This window comes from Gavia stellata, chromosome 3, assembly GCF_030936135.1.
Source record: "Gavia stellata isolate bGavSte3 chromosome 3, bGavSte3.hap2, whole genome shotgun sequence".
Lineage (NCBI taxonomy): Eukaryota > Metazoa > Chordata > Aves > Gaviiformes > Gaviidae > Gavia > Gavia stellata.
In genome coordinates this window covers 46932672-46957634 of record NC_082596.1, presented here as the reverse complement: position 1 = coordinate 46957634, position 24963 = coordinate 46932672, and the positions used below count along the sequence as shown (strand labels likewise).

Here is a 24963-nt window from a genome sequence, read left to right as displayed (position 1 = left end):
TATCTTCAAAAGTAGAGAGGGTATTTTAAAAAAAAATTAGCTTATATTTTCTGAAAAAATCTTATACCATGTGTAACAGTCTCTTCCAAATTCTTTAGGGACGCTGCAATCTGTATTTATATTTGCATTACCTGATTGCAGCTATGCTCCTATTATCTCAATGGCTACATTTTTCTACGCAACCTCAAAGAAAACCCCTCCCCAAACCCCAGCCAAAACCAAACAAAAAACCAAAGAGAGCCGTAGCAGTCTGTGGAAAAATTCAGTTACTTTCTAGTGTTCTCTCGTTCTGGAATCCTCCTGGTGCTAAAATGGAAACGGGTCGTTGCCTGGATGGGAGGGAAGAGTATTGTTTGTTTGACCCTATTACAGATGTAATTGTCATACACTACAAAAATCAAGATGTTACCAAACCAACAGAACTCTTCAGAAGTAAGCTGATTATGGATGATTAAAATAAATTCTGCTGATCCCGCTGGTAGAAATTTGAGTGTAAATGCAACACCTTTCATTGGAAATAAAATGAGAAACCCATCTATGTCCCCAAAAGAACATGCACAATATGCAATGTTGCTTATGGTGAGCGAAATTTGAAGGGGCATGTTTTGTTCATCCTCTATTAGGAGTTAAGTGGGGTTTTGGAAAGTGGTTAACATGTGCAGACAAGAAAGGCATGACAAGCAATTCCTCCCCTACCATGCCTACTGACTGGTGTATTCTGTGCCCTTTTGCCAAATTTTTGTATGTCTTCATATATCACCTATAATGTTATTTTTTGTTTTCAAAATTGTTCTAGGTAAAGGTTGTTCTTCCTTCTACCATGGTCCACAGGGGAGAGCAGGTAGTTTGTATGGTGGTGTTTCTCCTTCAGTGGTGTTGGTGGTCCTGGGCAGGTTCTGAAGCAACCTAAAGGGCAGCGCTGTAGGAGGTGCCAGTCTGTCATGCTAGTCGCAGAGTATCATCTCTTTCATTCACAGCTATCAATACCACTGCTCCTGGACTTCGTCGCCTTAAATATTTGTTTTACATGCCATCTTGTGTAGCCACCTTCCTTTATTTAAACAAAATTGATGATGGATGGAGTGGGAATAGTATAATTTTCCCAGGTACACTGAGAGATAAATGTCATTGTACTGCACCCATGAGCTACTAAGAGAGTTGATAAGGAAGTGCTACTAGTGGTACCTGATACTGAGGTGAATTGCCTTGGTGATCAGGTCAAGAGGTGTTGGGTTTAGATGTTCCTACCCTTTTATTCCACCACAAAGTTTCAGTTTCTCAGCTTGAGTCAACACTGCCTGGGAAAATAACATAAGCGATTTGCAAACCTGAGGGGAGAGAGTATATATTGCAAATAACAGTTTTCAGAAAGCTCTTCTTTTTAGATTTGGAATTCATGTTAATGCTACAGGGTGAAATGTCTAAACTGCACGAGTTCCAAGTCTCTCAAAGTTCCCTTGTGAAAGAAGGGAGGAATGAAGAGTATTGAAAGTCTCAAAGTTTGTTACATGGGTTAAACCAATAATTGGGTTCATTCAGTATTTATAAAGAAGAAAACTCAAAATGCATGCACTCAGCTTTTCTTGTCTACAAATAAACCTTTCTTAAAGGTTTTATGAATTGTTTGCTTTTTCTAGTAGATTTTATTTCCATCAGAAAAAAAAAAAGTTTGAGTTTCAGTGCCGGAAATCGGTATCTTAAGTTATATAATGTTAACCCTACTTCTAAATCTGTCACGTTACAAGAGTGTGAAGAATAGCTGCTTTAATTTTTGTTTGTTTTTTTTTAATATTTGAGTGGCCATTTTTAGTTTAATAGTAAAATAAAATCTTGGGAAATTCTGTTTAATTAACTTCTATCTTCTTGTATGCAGACCACTTACAGATCTGTTCTGCTAAAATTAACTTCTGTTATCAAAAGAGGAGAAAATTACAGAATGTCCTGGTACTATGCGCAGTAAAATGAAACCCGGTTGTCACATGAGGCTGACTGAGGTCCTGAAAAAAAAGGAAATTACCAAGGGAGGAAGGAGCTGGTGCAAATGAAGCAAGCTTTTACCCTAAAATTGGATCTGTTCTTTCTTACGTGCATCCACAAGTAGCGTGAGGGTGTAACAGCAACAGATTAGCCCTTTTGACCGTCATGTTCTTATGCTGATTTTAACTGTTGGATTAAGTTTTCCTTGCTAGTGAATTTCTTGTTGTATTAGGAGAATATAACTGAAGAATATCATGGTTGCACTACAGATATACCACTTGTAATCACTGGCAATGTACATGGGCAAATTATTTTGGTTTTACTGGGACAGATGTTTGGTGTTAACAGGGAAAAAAAACACATTTAGTAAAAAAAAAAAACAAACCCACTTTCCTTAAAATGACAGATTTCTCCAATTTCACATGTAATGTATTTTACTGATTGGAATGGTTTAGCAGCTTGCAGTTGTTCCCCATCAGAGAGAAGTCATTTTGGTGCCTTTGGTTTGTTTAACCATGGAGCTTGCTTTTTCTATGTAAGATCTCTGCTTGGGCAAGCGAAAACCTTCAGAACTGAAGGGAAGGCTCTTCCCTCATCTTGTGGGCCATGGCTGTACCCCCATCAAAACTGGTTCCTGCAGAGTCATCTTCTTAACTTTGTTACCCTGTTCTGTGAGAAACTGTGCATGTGAGTCTGGCACTTGATTTCTTTTTTTATTTTTATTTTTTTATATACTGGCCAACAAAGGGGTAACTTAATTCTGGGAAGACTCTCCATTTTAAATCATCTTACTTCTGCTGAGAGCCTCTGCTGTAAGAGAGGTAGGACAATCTGAAATAATTTTTTTCTATTAAGGAGTCTGAAGAGCCAGAGAGCTGTGGTAAACTTTTCAACTGTGGGGTTTTTTTTTAGTGGCTGGTTAAGAAGGGGTGATCAATGTTTTGAAAACTATGAAAGGAGCACACCCCAAAAGCTTACCTATTTCCAAAGATGTTCCGAAATTATTTCAAATATTTTTTGTGAAATAACTTGGCCAAGTAGAGGCATGGGAAAATCAAATGTGTATAAAGTTTTACTTAAAATCTTTCACTGGAAGCCATATGGGATGTAGAAAGTGCTCACCCACCCTGTTCTCAGCAGTTACGACTGTAATCCCTCTTACATCTCTTCTTCTGTACTGTCTGAGGCAGCTAGGACCTGGAAACCAAATCTCTCTACACAACAACGATGAGGCCTTGTTGTCTATGACAAAGCACTATTTTTGATTTTCACGAGTAATTGTGATATAGCATCCAGACACTACTTGCAAAAAAGTTTTAATTATTAAAGGTGGTATTGAGGAGGATGTCTCTAGTATACGCTGGTTGGAATTTGCAGCTGAAGACACTGTAAATTCTCTAGATGGTCACTTCTGCCTAATGCAGTTGCTGGAAGATACCTCTGGCTCTCACTGTGCTATGGGGACTCATGAAAATGGTATCTTTGTTCACATATGTTTTATGATGGTTACCTCCTGTGTGGAACGATTGAAAAAAAGAGTGGTGAGAGACTACATGGACTTGGAAAGACTTTTGTCTTATTGAACTCTTTTAAGAGAGGCTCCAAATCCTTGAATCCTTAAGACTCTAGAAGAGGCTTTCAGTATGTCTGCCTTGTTGATTTGGCTAGTGTAAAAAAAAGACTCTCTGGATGGATACAACAGATCAGAGTGTTGAAATGTGAGCAACTGGTGTGCAAGAAAATCCAGCATCCAGTGCAATTTACTAAATCACTGCATTGCCTGTCTACTCAGTTTGTATTTTTTTCAAATAAATGTGGAAGGTCTTTTGTCTATATTTTTGTGTTGGCAGATGCAACTGGCCCTTAATAGCTGTGTGTTAGAAATTATCATTTGTGTTACAGTACAGATCTTCCATTTTCCTTTCATTTTAGGTGTGTACCTCAGATGCTGTTGATTTGACATGGAAATTGTGAGTGGGGGGGAAACACTGATTCCTTTCCAAGGGAAAAACCCCAGAACTTGTAGCTGAATGTAATTACTTGACAAGTTTTATAGGGACTTAAAATTATTTCTGTCTACTTTGGTCTTTGCTTGTTCTATCACATAGGAAAAGAAATTGTGTTATGCTTTGATTCCAGAAAAGTAGCCCATATTAACAAACAGAATAATGCCAATGATCATGGAATGGTGTTTCATCCAAGGTGAAAGTTTATGAATCTAGTTGTTGAGTCAGAGTTTGAGTGGGGCTAATCTGTAAAGCTAAAATTACTCTTTCTGTTCCCTTGTTACTTCACAAAGTCAACAGCTTCTCTTCTGTGCTGGAGAGGAGGTGGGCCTCTGTAGAGGAGACTTGCGCTTGTGTGGCCAACATTCTTCAATCACGTCTTTCATATGTACCCATGCTATTTTGTACACTAGAGGAGCACTTGGTAGTGACTGTCAGCATTCAGTGTTGCTTATTATTTTGCAAGTTGTAAACTAGCTGATAATAGCTGGTGGGTTTGCAGTGTTGACAAGTTAAATGCCAGCATGCTTAGGGGTCCTTTTTTCTTCTTTAGCAAGCATCCCATGGAGTGGAAATGGACAGCTGGGTGTTGTGGACGTCAGTTGCTTCACCAGCTAGCTTGGAAATATGAGAGGAGTTCTGTCCTTACTTTGAAAAGGGGGAAGGAGGGAAATTGCCCAGTCCTGAGATGGGGATATATATTTGTGTAACCTATAGCATTTTGAAATACATGGAGTCCTGAGTATAGTGTATAGGAGGAGACAACTCAATAATGAGATGCTTAAGTGTTCACTGTTCTTAAATTCAAATGAAGTCTGGAAAGGAGTAAACTTGGATGAATGTGGGGTTATTTTTGGTAAGTGCCCCGGTGAATGAAAACCTTAATAAATAAACAAACACAGAGAGATCTCCAGCACTTCAGAAAGATTGAAAATGGTATTTCAAAACACAGCCTACTCACTAATGCTCTTTCTTTTTTCCTTCTTTTTTTTTTTTCCCTATTAGCCTCATTGGAGTTGGAAGCTAGGGACTAGCAGCGTGAGAGTCACAGATCAGTCTCAGTGATACCTTTTGGTGATACTTGTCACATAGTGGCACAAAATTCTTCAGTCTTGCTGTTGAAGTTTGTGAAAAGGGGCAACCACCAGAAGCTGAGCTTTCGTACTAGATGCTGAGCTTTCTTATGGTCATCAAAGCTGTCTTTCATGTGGATATTGTTGGACATGGACAGTAATGGCAATGTGTTGTTTTAAATACAGTATTTCAACAAACTCAGCTTTAGTAGGGAAATAGGACATGGATTTCTGCTTGTTAAATCTGTCCGCCTTCAGGGACTTCAAGGAGCAAAATAGTTGTACTGAAAGTTTCATGATTAAAAAGGTTGTGGGCAGTGGAGATTGTATCTGAGCAGTTTGGCTTCACTGAACAGCCTTTGCGTTAACAATTTGCCAAATGCGTTCAATTTGCTCGTATTAAAACATTTTGTGAGCAAGTTTGAAGTGCTGGTCAGTAAAGTATGCATCTCAAATTACAGTTTTTGTTATTTAAATACAGTTTGTCAGTTCCTTTGATTACAGAAATTGTACATTAGTAATCAAAATATATTTGCCAATTATATATACACACAGCCCAGATGTTGGGTTCATCAAGGAGGACAATTAAATGCATCATAAGGACTAGATCTGTGCAAAAGAGGGAACTGAATATCTTTTTCTAAACTTCTTGAAGCAGCTAGATGCATAAAGAAATACAGACTGCAGATTAACCAAGACCTGGTACTGTAGAATCCAGTCTCCACCCTTGATGCCAACAAACCTCTCCTATCTGGCAAAATTAAGCCAAACAGTTTCTGCAGGCTGAAAAGCCAGGAAAGCTAGGGGATTTTTCAGAGGGATAATGTGTGGACAGTGAAAAGTGAGTATCATTCATCTCTACTTTCTATTACCAAAACAAGCAAAAAGTTACTTCCATATGATAGAATCTATGCCAAAAAATGATTGTTAGTCCCAGTAAACCCAGTTAAGTACCAAAGACTGAATATAAAAGCTCATTAGGTATTTGACAATCCACAGATGTGCAGTATGGAATAAAATAATAGTAATTTTAACCATTTAGCTTTTTTCAAAACATGGAATTGGTTCTTACACTGAAGCTGGCACCTGCTTAATGCCATGCTCTGCTTTGTGTAAGCTCCATGTAACTCTGTCTTATCTCTCACCTGCACAGCCAGGAGTGACTCTGACTGTATAGTTCACAGTATCTCACAGCACATACACAAGTGTTTTCAACAGTGTGGGCACCTGTACTGCATCAGAAGGAATTAGTAGTTTTCAAATGCCATTGTCATCAAATCCGTTACAATATGTAACAGAAAGCACCTTTTTCTTTGTTTGTTTTATGTGTTTGAGGTGAAAAGGGGGTTGATCCTCCTGGGTTTGGGGTGGTGGTTAAATTTCTTTGTTTCTGCCTTTTAAAAGAAACAAACCATAAACTACCAACTCCCTCTCTTGCCATAGAAATTCCGTTTGTGCATGGCATGTCCTTGAATTGTATTTTCCAATTTCACAATGTATGAAACAGACATTATAAAAAAAAAAACGTTTCCAATGACCCGCTGAGAACTTCTCATAAATGCATTCTTGGTTATATTTTATATTCTGCAGCCAAGCAGATGCAAAATGCTTTATGATGTTTTCTGTTTAAACTATTTTTAACTGCATTTGGAATATGAATGGAAGGATGATGTTTAATAAATATCAATGAATTTTATTAGTACAAAGGGCTGCTAAGGAAAGGCACAGTTTTACTTTTCATGGACTTTTGTGATAACTATTATCCTAATACAGACATGGTTAGCAAATTAGTAATGAAGTTGTAAGTGTCCGTGAGACCCTCCCTGGTAGGCATATCAGGCCTTAAACAGGAATGGTGTATTACTGTTGCGTGCAATAGCCATGAAACCAGGAACTTGATTTCCTCCATGCTACAGGGCATTCCTGTCATAGGTGAAACAGTAGTGGGCTTACAGGAGAGTAGGAACAGATTGACTGGACACAACCATAGCCCTGTCCAGGGAAAGGTGGGGAAAATAGGCTGTGAGCCAGTAATAGCTGCTCTCTTGTGCAGGTACCTTAAGCTTTCTAGTATTATTTGAACAAAGAAAATATATTTATTTGACTGTTGTCTGTGGAGGGGATGGAGTAGGGTTTTAGAACACTGCTGTTGAAGAGTTTTCTCTTAGCAAAACAAGTTTTTGAGCTACTAGCTGTATTGTGTGTTGCTATAGTCCAACCACAGAGTTCAGTTGCAGACTCATGCATGCAAGACTTAAGCAAGCAAACTCAAGCGTTTAACTGCTGCATTTCTAAGCCTAGCTGAGCTGGCATCTACCCATTCCAGCATGGCTCATGTAGATCACGCAGCCAAGCTGAATTACAGCTGCATCTGATAATGGTTCCCTGGCAAGAAGAGAAACTGGGCAGACAGTTTGCTGGACTTTGTAGAACTGTCTTGCCCACAGGTGTTGCGGTGCGGTAATGCTGGAGCGCTCAAGTTTTGGGGGAAATGTGGCTGAACAGAGTGTTATCAGCAGAGTAAATTATCCTGTATGAAGTTCTGTGCTTGACTCTGCTGCTCTGGGTACCAAAGCTTCCATTGCACTTCTCTGTATTAGTTGCCTCTGTGTGTTAAAGTCCATGTTGAAAGCAGAATTAAAACAAGGTTGCTAAGCTTACCTGGAAGTTCATGGAGCCCAAGATTTCATCAATATTTTTGTTTGTTTTCCTTCTTAATATAACAGGTTTTATAGCTTGTTAAGTGTGGGTTCTGTATTTTGGGGTTTGGGGGATTTTTTCCTCCTTTGAAAGAGTCTGAGTTTCTTTCTTCCCTGCCTGAACCACACCAGCCATATAAGAGATGCAGTAACATAAACTGTAAAACTGTTATGGATCATTCTGGGTCAAATGTGGCTCTTGTATTTCAGAGTATTTATTCTGTAATCTTTACTACTAAGATGTTTAGCCATGCCATTTAATAATTCTTGTGATAGTTATGATTTTGCAAAGTATATAGTTGCTCATTAGAAATTCAGCTGAGACTGTTAACTACTTTTCATATAACCTGTTGACTTGTCTGCAGGTGAAATTGTTTAGTAATTGCTAACCAAAGAGAGATTTTTACAGCCTACCTGAAGTGCTGCTTAGCCTTTTTAACTCCTTGGTTTCCACAGGTGTGAGTCCTCCCAGTTTCACATTTGCGATGTAAGCTTTATGAAACTATTTGGCTTTTTTTTTTGTAAACCAAAAAATTCTATTAATGTGCACAAATAATCATAAGGTGGTTGTATGTTGTCTTGGTTGATGCCTAAACTAGTTTAACCCAAGGACACATTTCACCTTAGCAGAAATCTTTATTGATATATTGGATAGTACTTGTTGTGGAAAAACTTACGCTGTAAGGAAAGAATGAAGTAGGTTTTTATGCAAATAACTTCTTTGAAGCCGAAGAAAAATGTTCAAATACTCCCATAGTAGTCCGAAGCTCTTCGTAGTAGCCCAAAGATGGCTTCCAACACATTCGTCTTTTTGTTCTTAAAGTGAGAAATTACGTCTTCTGGCTTTGAATCCAGGGGTAGGAATTGCTTCAGTGTTACCTTAAATGTATTTGTGCTAGATGCCACTCCTCTGCTCCTCACCTTGGGAATGCTACATTAATTTCATCTTGGAGAGTGTTCAGACCACTGAAACTGCACACTTGACCCAGCTTGTGAAATGAATCATAGGGTCAAGTATGGGTAAAAGAATATTTTTGTGATCACTCCTTGCCAACAGACAAACAAATCTGTGAGGAAAAAAAACCACCAACCTGTTATAACTGGTGGTTACACTAGTTTGTTTTGAGTTCACAATTGTCTGTAGTATCTATCAGGATATGTGCATAAGTGCAAAGGAAAGTTGGGAACCTTTCGTTACAATCCTTGTGTTGGAGACAGGACTGAAAACGTAAAGATTTTGGACACCCAGAGAGTGAAAATGTTTTATTGTGTGTATTGACCCTAAGTGTATGTTTTATTGGGAGTATATTCATTGGAAAATCAGAATTAGGAGAACTAATCTGCAAAATATAATTTTACTGTATGTTTCTGTCTGTAAGGGTCAAAGCATACATATTCCATCTCTTCTATGGCTTGTCACTTGGCAAAACTGAATACCGATTCCTGGCAAAATTGAGCATTCCTTTATTCTCTGCAGGGGCGGGCTAGCTGAGAGGTTATGTCAACTGCAGAACAGAGAAAGATCTGCCATTAGCTTTTGGAGGCATCAGTGTATTTCAGATGCTAAAATCCCCTCAGGTAAGAAGCATTATACATATACTACTGTGTGAAAGTATATACTTACATGTGTGTATATATGGCCCATATAGGGGTACAACTGATGTTTATATTCTTTGTGGGTTTTCGCCTGACTTGGGTTTAATGCTCTCTTGATTGTCTTCTGAGCTAATATTGCATTTCAGCTAAATATGATGGTTTATAACATCTCAGTCATCAAAGTGTTTGAATGTAAGGGGTAAAGAACTTGTTTTCAACAGTCTCCATCTAGATTCTTCACAACTCCTTGATATCCAGTATCATCTTGGGAAATGGGGTTTCCAGCAGGTTGTAGGACAATTCAAGGTTTAATTTATGGGTGTGCAGATGTGTTTTTTCGTTCTTGTTGTCTCTTTATAGCCACCTTTTCCTCTTTCCTTGTTCATTTTTCTTTGGTTTGAAGTCAGCTGTATTCATGGATAAGTGCTGAAATTTTGAATGACAGCGAATATGGACAAATAGAACACAACCATGAAATGAGTGTGAAGCATAACTACAGTGGGCACTTCACTTAAAAAGAAATGGTGGGAGTTACACAAATTAGTTACAAGTGACTGATAGCACCACCTTTCAGTAGTATTTCTTGAGAGATAATGGATTCATAGAGTTTGAGTGTAAAGAAATGGTTAGGTTTTTTTATCAACTTGTGTGTGTGTGACTGTAGGCTATGAAATTTCAAGCATTTATTCTGTATTAAGCTGACTGCTTGTTTCTGAGCACATATTAACTTCCATTTATTTTTCAGAAAGTCCTGTGGTCTTAATTTGAAAACATGCGGATGAGGGAATCTATCACTTGCCTTGAGAGTTTGTCCTTAGTTCCACTCCCAAATTCTTAAAAGTGGGTTTTCTTCCAAATCTGAGTTTTTCTGGCTTCAGTTCCCCTCTTTTGTTTCTTGTAAAGCCTTTCTCCATTAGATTAAAGAGTTCTTTTAGTATGTGGCATTTTCCCTCTCTGGCACTTGCATAGCAAAATCATGCTGCCTCATGATTTTCATAAACTAAACAGACTGAGCTCTTTAAGGCTCTCTAAAGCATTTTTACCAGTCTTCAAGTGATTTGCATGGCTTTTTACTGCACCCTCTCAAACTTTTCAGCATGGTCTTAAGAACAAGGTCAGCTACTCTGTGTGTATTCTTCCACTTTTAGTCTCATCAAAACCATTGGCCCAGTCCAGTTCAGCAGCCTCCTGTATTTTCAAGGCCTGTAATAAGTGTTTGAGTCTGGTTTGGCTTTGGTCACAGCATGATTCTGGGGCTTCACGTTGGATCGATTGTCCAATATGATTTCATAACTTCTGTACCTGTTGTTTTCTGAGATCCAGTTTCCCACTCTCCAGCTACCGTTTGTGTTTCTTCTACCTAAACACGGGGAAGTATTTGTGCTGTATCCAGGTCTGTTTCATTTGAGTACACCTAGCTAACCATGCAGTTGAGATTGTTGTGTATGTCAAGCCTGTCCTTTTTTAGTCACAAATTTGTGACTTTTTTAGTCACTTGAATTTGTGGTATCCACACAGTTTCTTACATTATTTTTTTAACTTGTTTTTATGTCATTGATGAAACCATTTAATAGCATGAGTGTTTATTTTCAAATCCTGCTGGAACTGCTCTTACTCAGTTACAGTTCTCCACTGGTAAAAAGTTCTAACTGTAATTCACAAAGTTAGTTCTCTGGAATATTTTTTTTTTTGGCATTCCACTTAAAGGGTACATTACTGATAGTGAAAATAGTTGTTTTTTCATAAGAAGATTGTACGATTTTAAGTCACACCCAAACTGTTGGCTAAAGCTAGTCTCACAGTTTCTCAGTGGAGCTTTAGAGGGCTTACATCCCGTGGCCATTTGCATGCTATGTGTTCAAAATGCCACCCATGTGGAGTGGCACGTTATATTTCTGACCTTAATTCCTTACTTATTTTTCCAGTCACTTTGCCTAGCTCTGATGTTAAGCTAGCTGGTCTCCAGTTATTATAGGTCACTTGGTTTGCCCTGCCTGAATACTAGTACAATATCATCATCCTTTCAGTCTTCTGGAATTTTCCCAGTATTTGAAGACTCACTAGAAAGTAACATCAGGGAACCAGAAATGTCTTTAGCCATCTCTTTTCAGAACTGCTATGTTGAAAATTATATAGGCATGCTGACTTAAAACCAATCAAGCCTTCTGCACGTTGTTTATCCTCCACCTGAGTTACTAATGGATAAGTTACTTATCTTTGTTATGTGGTATGAGGACATCCTCTTGCTGCTTCTGAAATACGGAACAGAAATTGATATTGAATAAGTCTGTCTTTCTAATAAAATGAAAATTGTTATTGTTCTCTAATGTAATGGAACTGCAGCATTGCTAATATGCTAATATTCTTTTTGTCCTAGCTTCATATGTGTCATTACAAAACCTTGTGTTTGGCTGCTCACCATTTTGTTAGACTTTAACTCCTAGGCTAAAACATTCCATGCTAAACATCTGCCTCTGGCTGAATTCCTTTCTTTGATTATTATTCTTTCTTTCAGAAAATGAGTCAGAATTCATTAGCATTTTATGAGAAAAAGGCTATGGGAAAATACCTTGCTCTATTCTAAAGTACATCTAAAAAATTCTGATGAGTGTCTTCAAGATGATTTAATTTTGGCAGAATATGAGCCATTTCTGGGATATGCCTTTTGTCGTCATGGTGAAAATCTACAAAAACTTGGGCAAGTTAGAAGTCTCTAGGACAAACTACTGTTTCATTTACCCTGTGAGCATTTGCTAAAATTTCTGGAAGATGCTGAACGTGTCATAATTTAGGAATACACTTCAACTTCACAGCCTAAATTTCACTTCCAATTCCCAATCCTTATTCTGAAGCATGAGGAGGATAAAATAATCATTAAAATAGCTGTGATAATATTCTGGAGGTATTTTTTCATCTAGGGCAAAATTTATTTTTGATAGTTTTGTTCTTAGAATGGCCATACTGTTTCACATCACCAAAATAAAATTGGTGTTTGGTTTGGAAAATGTTAGTCGGAACGGTTGAAATTTTAGTAATGTAACTAGATAACCTTCTAATTGCTTCTAGTCGGAAAACGTGAAGTGTCAACATAGCAAATGCATACCACTTTCAGCTTTCATCTTTTTAGGTTCATACTAAGGGTGTCTCACTAATCTGAGATTCTTCTTGGATTTTGTTTCCCCTCTGTTTTGCCCAATAATATTTCTAAACCACACTGTTTCCAGGACTGTTTCTGACGTCGGCAACAGAAGTAGAGGAAAGAACTTCTCAAATGACAAACTCAAATGAGTTCTTAAAGGAGCCTGAAGATTAATGCGGAGGATTGAAGTAACTTAGTTTCTGGGAGATCTGTCATGTAATTTTGTATATCCCATAGATATGCTGACCAGAAGTTCATTGCTAAGGCAAAGGGGAGCAACTTCAAATGAGATCAGTTTGAAGTTCTCCTTCCGTTTGAGATTTAAGGAAAAATATTTCCAGAAGTGTGGGCTGTTCCCCCAGTTAGGCGTTTCATGTTACAGAATTTTATGCCTTTGTTTTGCTGTTGTTTACTTTTATGTTGTATCAATGTCTATGTTATCCAAAAACCCCTTGTTTTGGCTTTATTTTTTAAAAATTCCTTTCTCTTTGCTCCCCTGACCCCTTTCTGTAAGTAACCATTGTGGTTTGGCTGCCTCTTGGTCACTGGGATGAATCACTGCCCCAGAAAAGAGCGCCTCCTTTCAGCACACACTTTCTGGTATTTTATACAGTGCATGGGGGTCTCACTTTTGTCCGACTCCCTCTGCAGCGTAGAGTAAATCTTTGTGCTTTCTCCGTTTTGACAATTTTGGGTCAAAATTGCATTCGGCAGCCTGTCCTTGTGTTGGGATAGGTACTCACTAAGGATGTGCGTTTTTGCAAGGTGATTGGTGATTCCACTTCTGTAATCAAGCTAACCATATCAGATAGAGGCCTGAAAGGAGAGAAGACCAAAGCTTGCCTATGCTACACAGCGTTGGTTGGATGCTTGCTGTGATTTAGTTCTAACGGAGACGGATATCAGGCTCTTCGCCGCAAATCCAGAATTTTTTTTCTTCACAAGATGTAAAAGGGAGGCTGAGAGGTGGGCAGTCCCCGTAACTGCAAGTCTCTGAGCAGTCAAGCTGATGGTTTGAGAGTACTATCTGCAAGGGCTTTTAGACCATTTGCAAGCTTTTTATCTGTATGCAGTGCTGCCACTTCCCTGTGAAGTTTCCTGCCTGTGCAAAGAGGAGATCTGGACAGTTGAGAGAGAGAGGAGAAAAAAAACCCCAAAACAACAAAAACCCAACCCTTTTTCATGTCAACATCTGCTGGTTATATGGGGATTGCATGAGGCAGAATCAAAAATAGTGCTTTTCTGACAACTTTCCTGTCTATAGGAGAGGACACTAACAATATTTGAATCGTAACTTCTGAAATTTTACTTTCTATACATTTTATTTTCTATTGTTTTTCTTTTCCGTGCAGTTATCATCAACGCAGTTCTTTACCTAAAATGCAGAAGCATATTATTCTGTAGCATTTGTAATCTGATACAAGATACTTGGTATTTGTTGGCCTGAGATTAGGGTTTGGGATTGAATTACAATTGAATTTAAATAATAAACTAATAATAAACCCAAATCATTGATGTTTCCTTCCCAACAGCTCCTTCCTCTCAGGGGGAGGTGACCTTCAAGGGGCAACAATTCTTCAGTTTGCTGAGGCAAGTGGAACACACACATGAGGGGAGGGGGGTGAAGCCCTGGAGATGAGGACAGAGTTTCACACATAACACCACATTTTCAGGAGAGCTGAAATGCTTACAGAAGAGGTCATAAGCAATCACTCCTCCCCTTCCAGTTTCAGTGACTAGTTAACGTGATACGAAGAAAGGATTTTAGCAGCTTGAATGCCATGAGACTTGCACAAAAATTTATCTCTGTGGATGAAGAAAACAAGGGTACTCCTTAACAGCGTTTTTTTAACCACACAAAATTATTCTAAAAACACCAAGGTCTGAGCTTTGCTAGTTGTTGCTTATTATCTTAGTTCTTGATAGTTTATTTTATTACTTAAGAGTTAATACTATAAATTAGAGACATGGCAAGTGGCCAAATTTATGTTTGTCTTTTTTTTTGCTAGCCAACTGTCTGAACTTGTTACAGCGTTGGGAAGGAAAAAATCAAATGTAAACTTGACTTTTTCGAACAAGAATTCTTTGTATTGTTTTTGTTTTCTTATGAGAAACAATAATGGCAAGCACAGTCACTTTAAGTAGCTTACATATGTTCTTATAAAGAATGTATAATGTTTAAAGCACAGCCAAATTCAGCAGCCTTTTTAAAATGAATATAGATGTGGCAAGAAGCCATCATGCCTTCAAGTGTGTTTTGAGAAAAATCTTTCTGAATGGCTTCAGAAGTTACCAGCCCAGGAAGAATAACAACATGTATAGATCAGAATAGCAACCAGATGTTTTTGTACAGGCTGTGAAAATGTTGGAGTCTCCAACTGGTTTTCAGCATTGACTTTGGATTGCAAGGGTCTGCTTGGTATCTACCTGCTTGCCAAGTTTGTTATGCCTGCACCTGCAATCTTTTACATGAGGGAGGAGGAAGAACAATAATGGGATTCCAAGCAAAAGAATGTTTTTCTTTTGATTTATGCCTGTAATTTGACATTTTTACACTTGAGAATGAAAGTAAAACTTTGTGGCCTGAACCAGAAAATGTAGGCTTGGCTATTCTTCCACTGCAGATAGTAACTGCTGTCCCAGGAGGGTGTCCAGCAACTGCAGTTTTGGAATCCACATTAGACAATTAGAAGTTAAATGATGTTGGGATGAAATAATGCCTTTGAAAAAGATAACTAAAGGAGACAAATTTGGAAGTGTGTTGCTAGTTTGCTTTATTAAACAAGGCATAAAGTGGGGTTTTCTTTGTTTACTTCATACTTCCATATTGTGTATCTTATCCATCAGAACCAAATGCAGAAATTGACTTTCATTCTTAGTGCAGTAAGTACTAGTCCCAACATTAATTGCCCAAGATTCTTTGTACTTTCAGTGGGAAATGTTATTTTATAAAAGCTTTTAGCTAGGATTAGTAGAAATTTGACTTGAGTGTAACACCTGTACTTCTTGTAGTTCATATTTCTAAAGAATTTGCCAGTTAAGTATAAGCATAATTTAACTTTTCAGCCATATTCTTTAGAAATGTCAACTAAATATGTCAGGTACAGTACAAGTTTGCTTCTAAACTGCAGTTCATATATATGATTCATTTGATAGCTCTTTGAGCAAAAGTAACAGTAATTTGTTTTTCTTAAAAACATCTGTCCTTATCCCATATCACTCAGTTATCATTCAGATCAAGAATTGGGCATTGTAACTGTTTAGCTGGTAAGAACAAATACAGGTTGTCCTCACTGCCTTTGCCCAAAACAAATATTTGTTAGCAGTTTTTCAAAGATCAACGTGACATCAAGCAATCTCATCTTCCTCCCAACCCCTTGGGTTTTCTTATGCATTTGCCTTGTTTTTTCAGAAAGCTCTACTTGCATGAGTATAATTTTTTTTATTGATTTAAAAGGAAGGTGTTGAAGTACGCTTCCTTTTGCCTCTTGCCTTGCTTGCTTGGTTTCTTTCACCCATGTGACTTACAGGGTAAGTCTCGTGGCTGAGTTATATTGTCATTCTTGCTTTGCATGATAGTCCACCTGTATATTTACTGGTAGGTGTATGTGTTCTTTTTTACTAGAGACTTTTTACTATCACAATAATAATAATAACTTCCACTCTGCTCTTCTTCATGCTTGCATATGAGTTGGGTTTTTTTCCAGAATGCTCAATGGAGCAGAGCTGTACACTATTAGGCATTTTACTGACCTCCAGTTTTCTTCTGTGTTTGTAAGATCTGTTCTGTGTGGTTGTAGTTCACTGTTATCTGCATTGGTACTGTGGCCTTTATGAAAATTTATTTCTACCTTGTGTCATGTATAATAGTTACATTCACGTTCTTCACCCCTGTGGGTGAGATGCATTCCCTCAACATTGCATGATTTGTAAATTCTCATGGAAGAATGGAAAATTGAAAAATTCAGGAGTACCCACTGTCGTAGAGTCAACCTGCCTTTAATTTGCTCTTGCTGATGTGGTGGTGGTGGTGTTACTGTTGTTACGTCTGCTGAGCTGATCTGCACGGAGATCATGCATGATTCAAATCATTCAGAACGTGGTAAATTACCCTCTGCCCCTGCTTCCTCTTCAGGACCTGGGAGGTGTTGCATACCCAGTTTGTTGTCCTGAAGCACTTTTCCTCACCCCGTAGGTCTCATAGGGACTGCTCTGCTGCTGGAGTTCTAGTGACTGACTCTAAAGAGAGTTGTTGCCTTTGAAAGCTTTCTGTTCAAGGCTACAGGTGCTGTTTCAGAACACTTGAACAATAACATTATAGCAAAATTAACTTGAGTGAGGTGAAACTGCATGTAGCCTTACTGATGTTGACACCTGATGTGCTTCCATACAGTAAGTTCCATGGATCCTCTCCCCGCAGTGTGTTCAGCTTCCTGTCACTGTGTAACAAGAGAAGCATAAAATATGTGGTCCCCAAGAGATCATAATTTCTATATTTTTTCCTCATTTGTCTTCCTTATTGGTAGTTACGGAGTTATTAAAACAAACTTTAGAGTTGTAGTTCAGGCACTGAAGCCGGAATGTCTGAACATTTGGGTTTTTTTTAAATTGTGCTCCTTGTTCTTCCTTTTCTTCTCCCCAAACTGCTTTTTGGTTGTTAAGACTCAAAGCAGACTGGCTGTCTTCTTAGCCTCCCTCCTAGGTTGCCCTTGGCATGGCCAGTGCATCATCTGTGACCATGTACATTCAGTGTTGATGTGGCTTAAATATATGCGTCTGCTGTGAAGCCACTTTGTTAGGTCTGAAGATTAAGGGCCTTCACTCTGCCAGAGACTGCAGAGTCATGCTGAAGTTTTGAAAAGGCTCAAGGTCTCAGGGTCCGTGATCTCCAAAGGGACAGGGAACTTTTTTTTTCTTTTTTTTTAACCCTCCTAGAATTCAGAGTAATGCTGAACATCTGCAAAGTACTGGATCAAAACATGTTTTGATGTCATGGTATATGACATGGTATATGACTGAAAGGCAGCATCCCCCTGCATACTGAAATAATAAACAAATGAAAGGAACTAACCAGGGAAACTGATGCATTCAGCGTAAAATTTGTTTGTTCATCTCCCACGTGCTTGAAATATCTTTGTGGATTAATTGAGCTACTTCGTGTCTGGGTTGCAAATTGGAATGAGAGACTGACATCCCAGAAGACATGTGGAATTAAATAATTAACTATGGACATAAGAGCAGATCTGCTAGGTGATCAAACCAAAAGTTCCTCTAGCTTAGGATCCTGTTTCTGGCAGTGACAAGAGCTACCAAAATGCCTAGGAAAAATTATAATAGAGCTAACACTTCATGAGATTTCCCTGTAGTATTCTCCCAACAATCTCCCAAAGGTCTCTGACTCAGGGACTTTCTGAACCAGATCTAGTGTCGTGTTCTTAGTAGTTCTAAATAAATTTCTTTCTCCTACCAGGAAGTTACTGGTTGTTTTTCTGAACCCATGCATACAACATAGACCTGTTTTGATCACACAATTGTGAAGCATCATGCTTTTTTTGGAAATTATGCCCAAGGCTTTTGCCAGGTTTGTTCCATTACTACCATTTCTCTGTGATTTCAAAGTTTCTGGTAACAGTAGCAGTGAGAGGTTGATGTCCCATTTGCCTAGGTTATGATCAGGATTTTTTCATCTATCTCTGACGAGCCTGAAGATGTGGCTTCTGCATATGCTGGTGGGGTGGTACTGAGTCTGCCTCTCCAGACCCCTCATGGCAGGGCTGTGGCATGGCTTTTGTCAGAGCTTCTTGTTTCTTGGCTGGAAGGTGAGGGAGATTCTTGTCAATCATAGAGAAGCTTCACTGGAGAAACTTCCTTGCTTAAATGGCTTATTCTTCCCACCAGTCAGTCTCTCCTGTTGCTTTCACTCATTCTGGGCCACTTGTGGGGTCTGGAGGAATTAATTTGTTTGATCATGGTCCATCTAGCAATGATTTCTGTCTGTTGTCTTCTCATGGGTGGCACTTACCACAACAGTGTTCTGCAAAGGGCTGATGTGACCTTTATAGGTGGAAGCTAACCCAGCCCATCACTGGTACCTGATCTTTCTTGTACTCTGGCCCTTCTGTGACCAAGATTTTGAATCAGTAGTAGCCAGCATGTTGCTGCATGTCTTTGTGAAGGTTTTTCTTCTTATGGAAAATTCTGTTAGAAGTGAGGGAGCATTCCAAGTCCTGGTGGCTGACTTCCCTTTTTTAAATGGTGCTCTTTAGAGGAGGCATGTTGTACATCCCAAATACCTTTTCAAAACTCACACTCAACCAGATTCATCAGTGCCTTTCTATCTGTCTTCGTGGCACCTTGAGCCTTGTGTATCAGGGACTGAATTTATACTTCATGCCCCTAGGATGAATAAGCTCTCTCTGGGGCCAGATCTTTCAAATGATCCTTGAGCCTGTGGCAGTGGATGTTTTCTCTGACTTTCCAGCTGACTCTGTGTGAAGGCTATGAAAAGGTGTTGGAAGAGGCAGCTGTCCATGCTCGACTGTATTCCAGGACCACCGAGCTGCAGCAGCCCTCTGTCACCAGGAGCTCGGAGTGCCCCAGGCTTTGCTGAGAAATGCACCTATGTCTGACTCTGATCAGGCAGCTATCTGGGTTTCCATCTTCAATTCCATCAAGCATTGCACTGTTGCAGAGGCATCTGGGACCAAAGAAGAGGTTTGTTAAGCCGTCCTCAAATTGCTGCTCGAGTGGAAGATTTCTAAACACATCCAGGCAGCTCTGTCTCTGTGTATGCTCTCTCTCTGTGAGTGTGCGTGTGGACTTGTCTTTCAATGGGAGAAGAAAGGTTACCTTCAAATAAGTAAACTGAAGTTTTTTATAAATGAGCATTCCATAGGTACCTGCAGTTCTTATTCCTTCTCTCTTTCTCAGGGTCCCTCCACTATAGAGCATTATGCCTAGAGTCGGTGGTTGAAAGATAACACTAGGTATGCTCTGACCCATGTTTTCATTACCGTAGTGTGGTGTCTATCCATTATGGACACTGATGCTCAAAAAAGATGAGAGTAGGGCCAAGAGTTGTAGAACATATATATGCTTATGGTATCAAACGTGTCTGTGGACCACGCACCCTGAACAGCCAGTATCTCTGGTGACTTCATCTTGCCTGTCCTTCCTGCGTGCTGAAGGAACTTCTCAAGGACAGACCAGCCTGGGAACCGTAGGGGAAAAGAAGTAACTGGACAGTATTTGAAACTGGCTTAATCCACCCTGGTTGGGTCGTCACTGAAAAGAACCATCCTCCCTCAGTCCCTTCCTGCCCCACCTCCCCCCTTTCCATCATTTGTTCATTCCTCTCCCAGGTGTCTGCTTGTGTACTTTGGTGGCTTTGCAATTAGCTGGATTAGCTCATTGATTTTGTTAAAAACTAACCCTGAAGAAAGAAATTAATGAGTGCTCTAGACAGCAGAATGGGAAATGAAGGAATATGCAGTGTAGGAATGGGCAGGATTGCAGCACAGTTATTGCTTGCACCTTTTTTAATACATATTATTGTCAGGTATTCTTCCCTGTTTAAGATTACTAGGTATTGCCATGAAACCTGCACATCTACAGATTTTAATTTCTTGGGCTATAATTCTGCTTTGCAACTGAAATTCAGTGAATGAGGACTTCAGCAAGTAAGTGAAAACTACTGTGAATTATCCAAGGGTGAAAGAGAACATTGCAAAACCTTAAAGTAAGCTTTTCACATGGATGAACAAACAAGTAAACTTCTCTGGAAACTGTAGGAATTGCAGTGATCCAGTCCATCTCCGCACCCACAAATTCTCCCTTCAATGTGCAGCCACATATGTTTGATTTATTTTTGATTGACATAACAATACAAGAGCCAAATGAATTAAAAATGAAGCTACGTTCTGAACTTTGGTGTTTCATCACGTGCCAGGAATCCAAAGTGCTTTGCCATGTTGTTCAAGAGAGCATTCTATCATCAGCAGTAATAATAATTTCTGAGTAATTAAATTAAACTATCTCTGTGCATCTAAATAAACAAATAGATTGTGGTTCTGCAGAATGTGTGTGTGTGCCAAGTGTGAGACTTGGCTAGCTGTTGAAATTGTGCTGCTTTTAATGTAGGAGCATTTGGCTTCATTTAGTATCAGCTCCCAGTGTTTGCACCAGCTTTAAGAGTGGCTTTCAAGAGAGTCTGGTACCTTGGTAGGGTTTTTTCCTCCAATGTCTTTTAGAAGCTTTCATATAGATACGGTTCTTCATTTACCTAGTATTTAGAAGCTTTCATATAGATACAGTTCTTCATTTACCTAGTATTTTTAACTGTTTTATAGTCAGAGGTATTTAAAAGAAAAATGTTATTAAGTTGTCATTCATTGTCTCCAACCTGCCTTATCAGCTGAGTAACATAGACGCTGCTGACCAGTAAGAATTGTCATAAAATTCTGGACATAAGAAATGCATAGTTCAGAAGTGATGAACAGTCTCTCTCATGAGCTGTCTTAATACTTTTTTTTTTTAATAAACTGTTGGTGTGTTTCAAAAATGAAGTTGATTTTTTTGTCATTGCTTTTTAAAGTGGATGAAAATGCAAATTGTGCAGTATGTCTAGAGGGGAGAGGTAAATACTCAGTTACTTTGAAGGCTGAGAATTTTTGTGGTTGGGAGAATTCGTTTATGCGTGCCAGATGACTTGCGGTTGACAGAGGACCACAACTGCAGCTAGTCAGGCAAAACAGAATTCAAGTGTCAATATTCTAAGTCCTTGCCTTTAGGCATAGAAAACTATTCTGTGCTCACACTTAGCAGAAGTTTGCACACAAGCAGACCTTAACACAGTGCAGCGTGTATTTGGAGTGGCACTGCAATGTTACAGCTTTCCCTGAGAAGGTGACAGTGGTGAGGAGTAATAGTGGTGGCAACCATCTCTCTTCATCAGCCAAGCTCAAAGGACTTGGCAGAAGGGATCGATTCTCCTACTTCTCAGATCTGGAAAAGGAGGTTGAGCTGTAATGGCTTGGACAGAAATGGCTTATGTACATCACATGGGGGAGTTCCTGGTGGAACCCTTTATCCTGCTGGAAAATACCAGTTCATGGGAAACAGAATGCTTTGCAGAAGCATGTTGCATGTGGTGAAAATTTGTTTCACGTAAAAGTGGGTTTGAGAACATTTCAGTTTTATATTTCAAGATTACTTTATTTCAGTTTCAGTATAAAATGTAATAAAGACTGGGGAATACAAAACAGGGGCAAAATATTTTCTTTTTTTGTAGAATTTAACTTTATTTAATAAACCTGAAAGGTTTTAGGGCCCAGTTTCTTTGGTTTGGGTTTCTTGAGGGTTGGGTTGGTTTTTTTTGAAGTTTCTCATAAAATGAAACTAAAATATTTTGATTTATTTTCCAAAGGAAAGGCATTCATAATTGTGTAATGGGCCTTAAAATAAACAAACAAATAACTAGTACAGCTCTGCTGTTAAGTTCCAGTATCAGGTTCACAGTTCCTCCCCTGCTTCTTCTTTGCTGTGGGAAGACAATAATTTATATCAGATGTTTTTCCTGGGATGCTGTGTTTTTCCCAACGCAACTTGTGAATCAGAATGGGTAGAATTGGGGCTCTGCTGCCTCTGTCCTCTGGCACCCTGTCTTTCCCCACTAACGGCTCATAGCATTCGGCAGGTAGATAACAACAGTTCTCCCCTCAGTGACCAGAGTGCAAATCTGAGCAGGGCTAGGTGAGAAAGAGAATAAATCTTACATAATCGTACAGTACAGACCCAGGTCTGTCTGAGGAGCTGTTGCCCTTTGCAGACTGCAAAGGGAGCTAGAAGTAATTTCATTTCAGTGCAAAGTTGTTTCTTGTTCAGTGTAGACAAAAGTGCTTAGAATCAAACTGTGGGGATGCTGGTATCTGTACATGTTGCTTTAAAACAAGAGAGCCTTCTGTATCCTGATTGCCTACTGTTAAAATGGATGATCAGTTATGCAATAATTATTTTTAGGCAGTGCATCTATCTTACTCCCTCTTTCACCACATTCGTCTCTAAATGTGAATCATCAACTTTTAGATGCTTTGTACATAACAGGTACTCTTCTAACTTGGTCCCTGACAACTATTGCTTTGAGAAAGGTCAAGGAGGGCAAACACAGCATCACTTTTAACACAGTGTGATTATTTTGTTTTTAAATAAATTTATTTTGTGCAGTATCTAATAAAAAAAGACTGAACAAAGTGAATGAGTTGCAAGATTAAAAAGTTCAAACATGGCGGGAGAGGGCTTCTTGTAAAGAGTTTGTGATTTCATTGGTGTTTGGAAGACGTGCAGGTAGGCTTTTGTCTGCACAGTTAATAGTATCTATAAAGAAAGGAAAAATGACCAGAAAACCTTCACATAAGTCTTTTGGTGGGGCAATGTATTCTACTCATATGTGGATTTTTCACAGTCAGACAGATCTGCAGAAAGCAGAGGGATGCCTATCTTCAGAGTGCCAGAATTTCTTTCTCCTCATCCAGACTTTGCATTTTTATTTTTCATTTTAATTTACTTTCCAGATAAATCTGGTGTCTTAATTGTGAAGATCTTAGAAATGTTCGAGGAGTGTACAATACAAGTTGCCATCTGCCAGCAGCTGGAACAGTCTCCTGCTACGCTGTCATCCGAAGATGCTGTCATCAATGCAGAGGAACCAATACTCAAAGTCCTCTTTGCGAGAGAGACAGCAGCTCACCTGAAGAGCAGGCCACAGGATGTCATCCACATCTACCCTCCATGGTGAGTAGGGAGAACTGGCCACAATTGCTGTAGCACTGCAGAACAAAGCGGGGTTAGTAGAATGCTGGCTGCATTGTTGTAGCAAAGACCTTGGGGCGTAAGGGGGAGCAGGGCTCTCTTGTGGTCATCTGTCCCTGGCAGCTGGAGTGACTTTGACAGATACCTTAAAGATAGCTCAGATAACAACTAAATGTGTATGATAATGCCTCTAGTGTTGCTCAGGGCTCAGTTTTGTTTTCACTTAATATTTCCATGTTTAGAGTGATAGAAGGGCCTGAGCAATGTCTTATCAATGATAAGGCCAATAAAGTGCATACTTTCTGGTAGCAAAGTAGTTCAGGAATGCTCATCTGTTGCTGTGAGTATGAGTATAATGTTTCAGGGGAAAAGTCTGTATTAACTGTATAGCATTCAGCAAAATCAACATGCAGCTACAAATGGGGGGAAAAAAAAAACAAGAAAGGAGAGATTCACACTACTCTTAAGAAATCAGTAGACACCTTTTTAATAGTTCCACATTGCTGCTGCTGTCACTGTCTTCAGTTCCCCAAATCCCGCTTCAGCTCAACCCTTTCTGGAATTCTTCAAAATGTTTGGTCTACATTTGTGATTTTTTCTGAATTGGATTACTTACCTGATTTTCAGGGGTAGCATAAAGTGATGAGATTTCTAGTAAAGCAGCTGGTTATTGGTGGCTGTAGGTTGGAAGGTGTACTCTTCATAAAAATTCAAACTTTGAAGTGGGAATATTACTCCTCTTTTCACTCTTCTCCACCCAAATTATAAAAGAGGAAATATTTTTCTTCTTATGTATTTCAGCATTCATTACCTGAGTTTTAGCCTCCAGCTGCAGTAGAATCCTGCCTCTAGTGTTTGGCCATATCCTTTTGCAAAATACTTTTTCCTGTTTTGCAAAGGTCCATATCTGGTTTTTATCTTCATTGATAGCTGCAAATCTTTTTTGGGTTCCCCAATTTGTAATCTTTTGCTTTTAAAATGTTGTTTAACTCTTTTTGAAGGCAGTTAAAAAATTGAGGGAAGATGCTTAGTCTGTGGTTTATTATGGCTACAGATACCACTATTGATAGTTTAGATGTAAATAGATTGGTAGCTAAGGGGAATACAGTTGAGTATTAATTAAGTCCTATTCTAATGTGAAATAAGTCACTGCTTTTTTTTTTTCCTTCCTCCCACCCCTAAGGTACTAATGTTTGTTCTTGTTTACCTTTTCCTTCAACAAGCTTCTTTTCATGCTTTCTATTTGCTTTTGTTTCCCCCTGTTTTCTTCTTGTTTCTCTCTCCTGCAAACCTCCATCTTAGTTCTGTTTTCCTCTTCAGGTTTTCTCTGTTGTTTTTAAACCACGGGGCATTGCATTTATGCTGCTGTATCTTTCTGTATAGACCTTAACCTACACAAAAGTTTTTGTACCAGTAAAACTGTTTTAGTTAGGGTGTGATTCAACTTTTTTTGTTTTCCCCTCCTTTTTTCCTTTCCTGAACGGTTACTGTCAGTACGCTTAGCATACAGTCCCAGACTGCTCCAGCTTGTTCCATGTCTGCTCTGCGAAGATGTAACTCTGCACTGATATGATCCTTTCCAGACTACAAGCGTCTGTAACTGTACTAGGATAGTCTGCTCATTTGTTTAAATTCTAATATGTTCTGGACATTAATTCCTATCTCTA

General features: G+C 39.0%; 1 protein-coding gene across 1 annotated transcript in view; it reads left to right on the top strand.

Annotated features, from left to right (window-relative positions):
• The window catches only part of SPIDR (scaffold protein involved in DNA repair), a 206434-nt gene that overhangs the window by 56833 nt on the left and 124638 nt on the right, over positions 1–24963 (top strand). Inside the window, exons 7-8 of the mRNA XM_059836060.1 lie at positions 9233–9333; positions 23059–23278. Of these exons, the coding sequence (XP_059692043.1) occupies positions 9233–9333; positions 23059–23278 (321 nt within the window). The remainder of the gene's footprint in view (positions 1–9232; positions 9334–23058; positions 23279–24963) is intronic.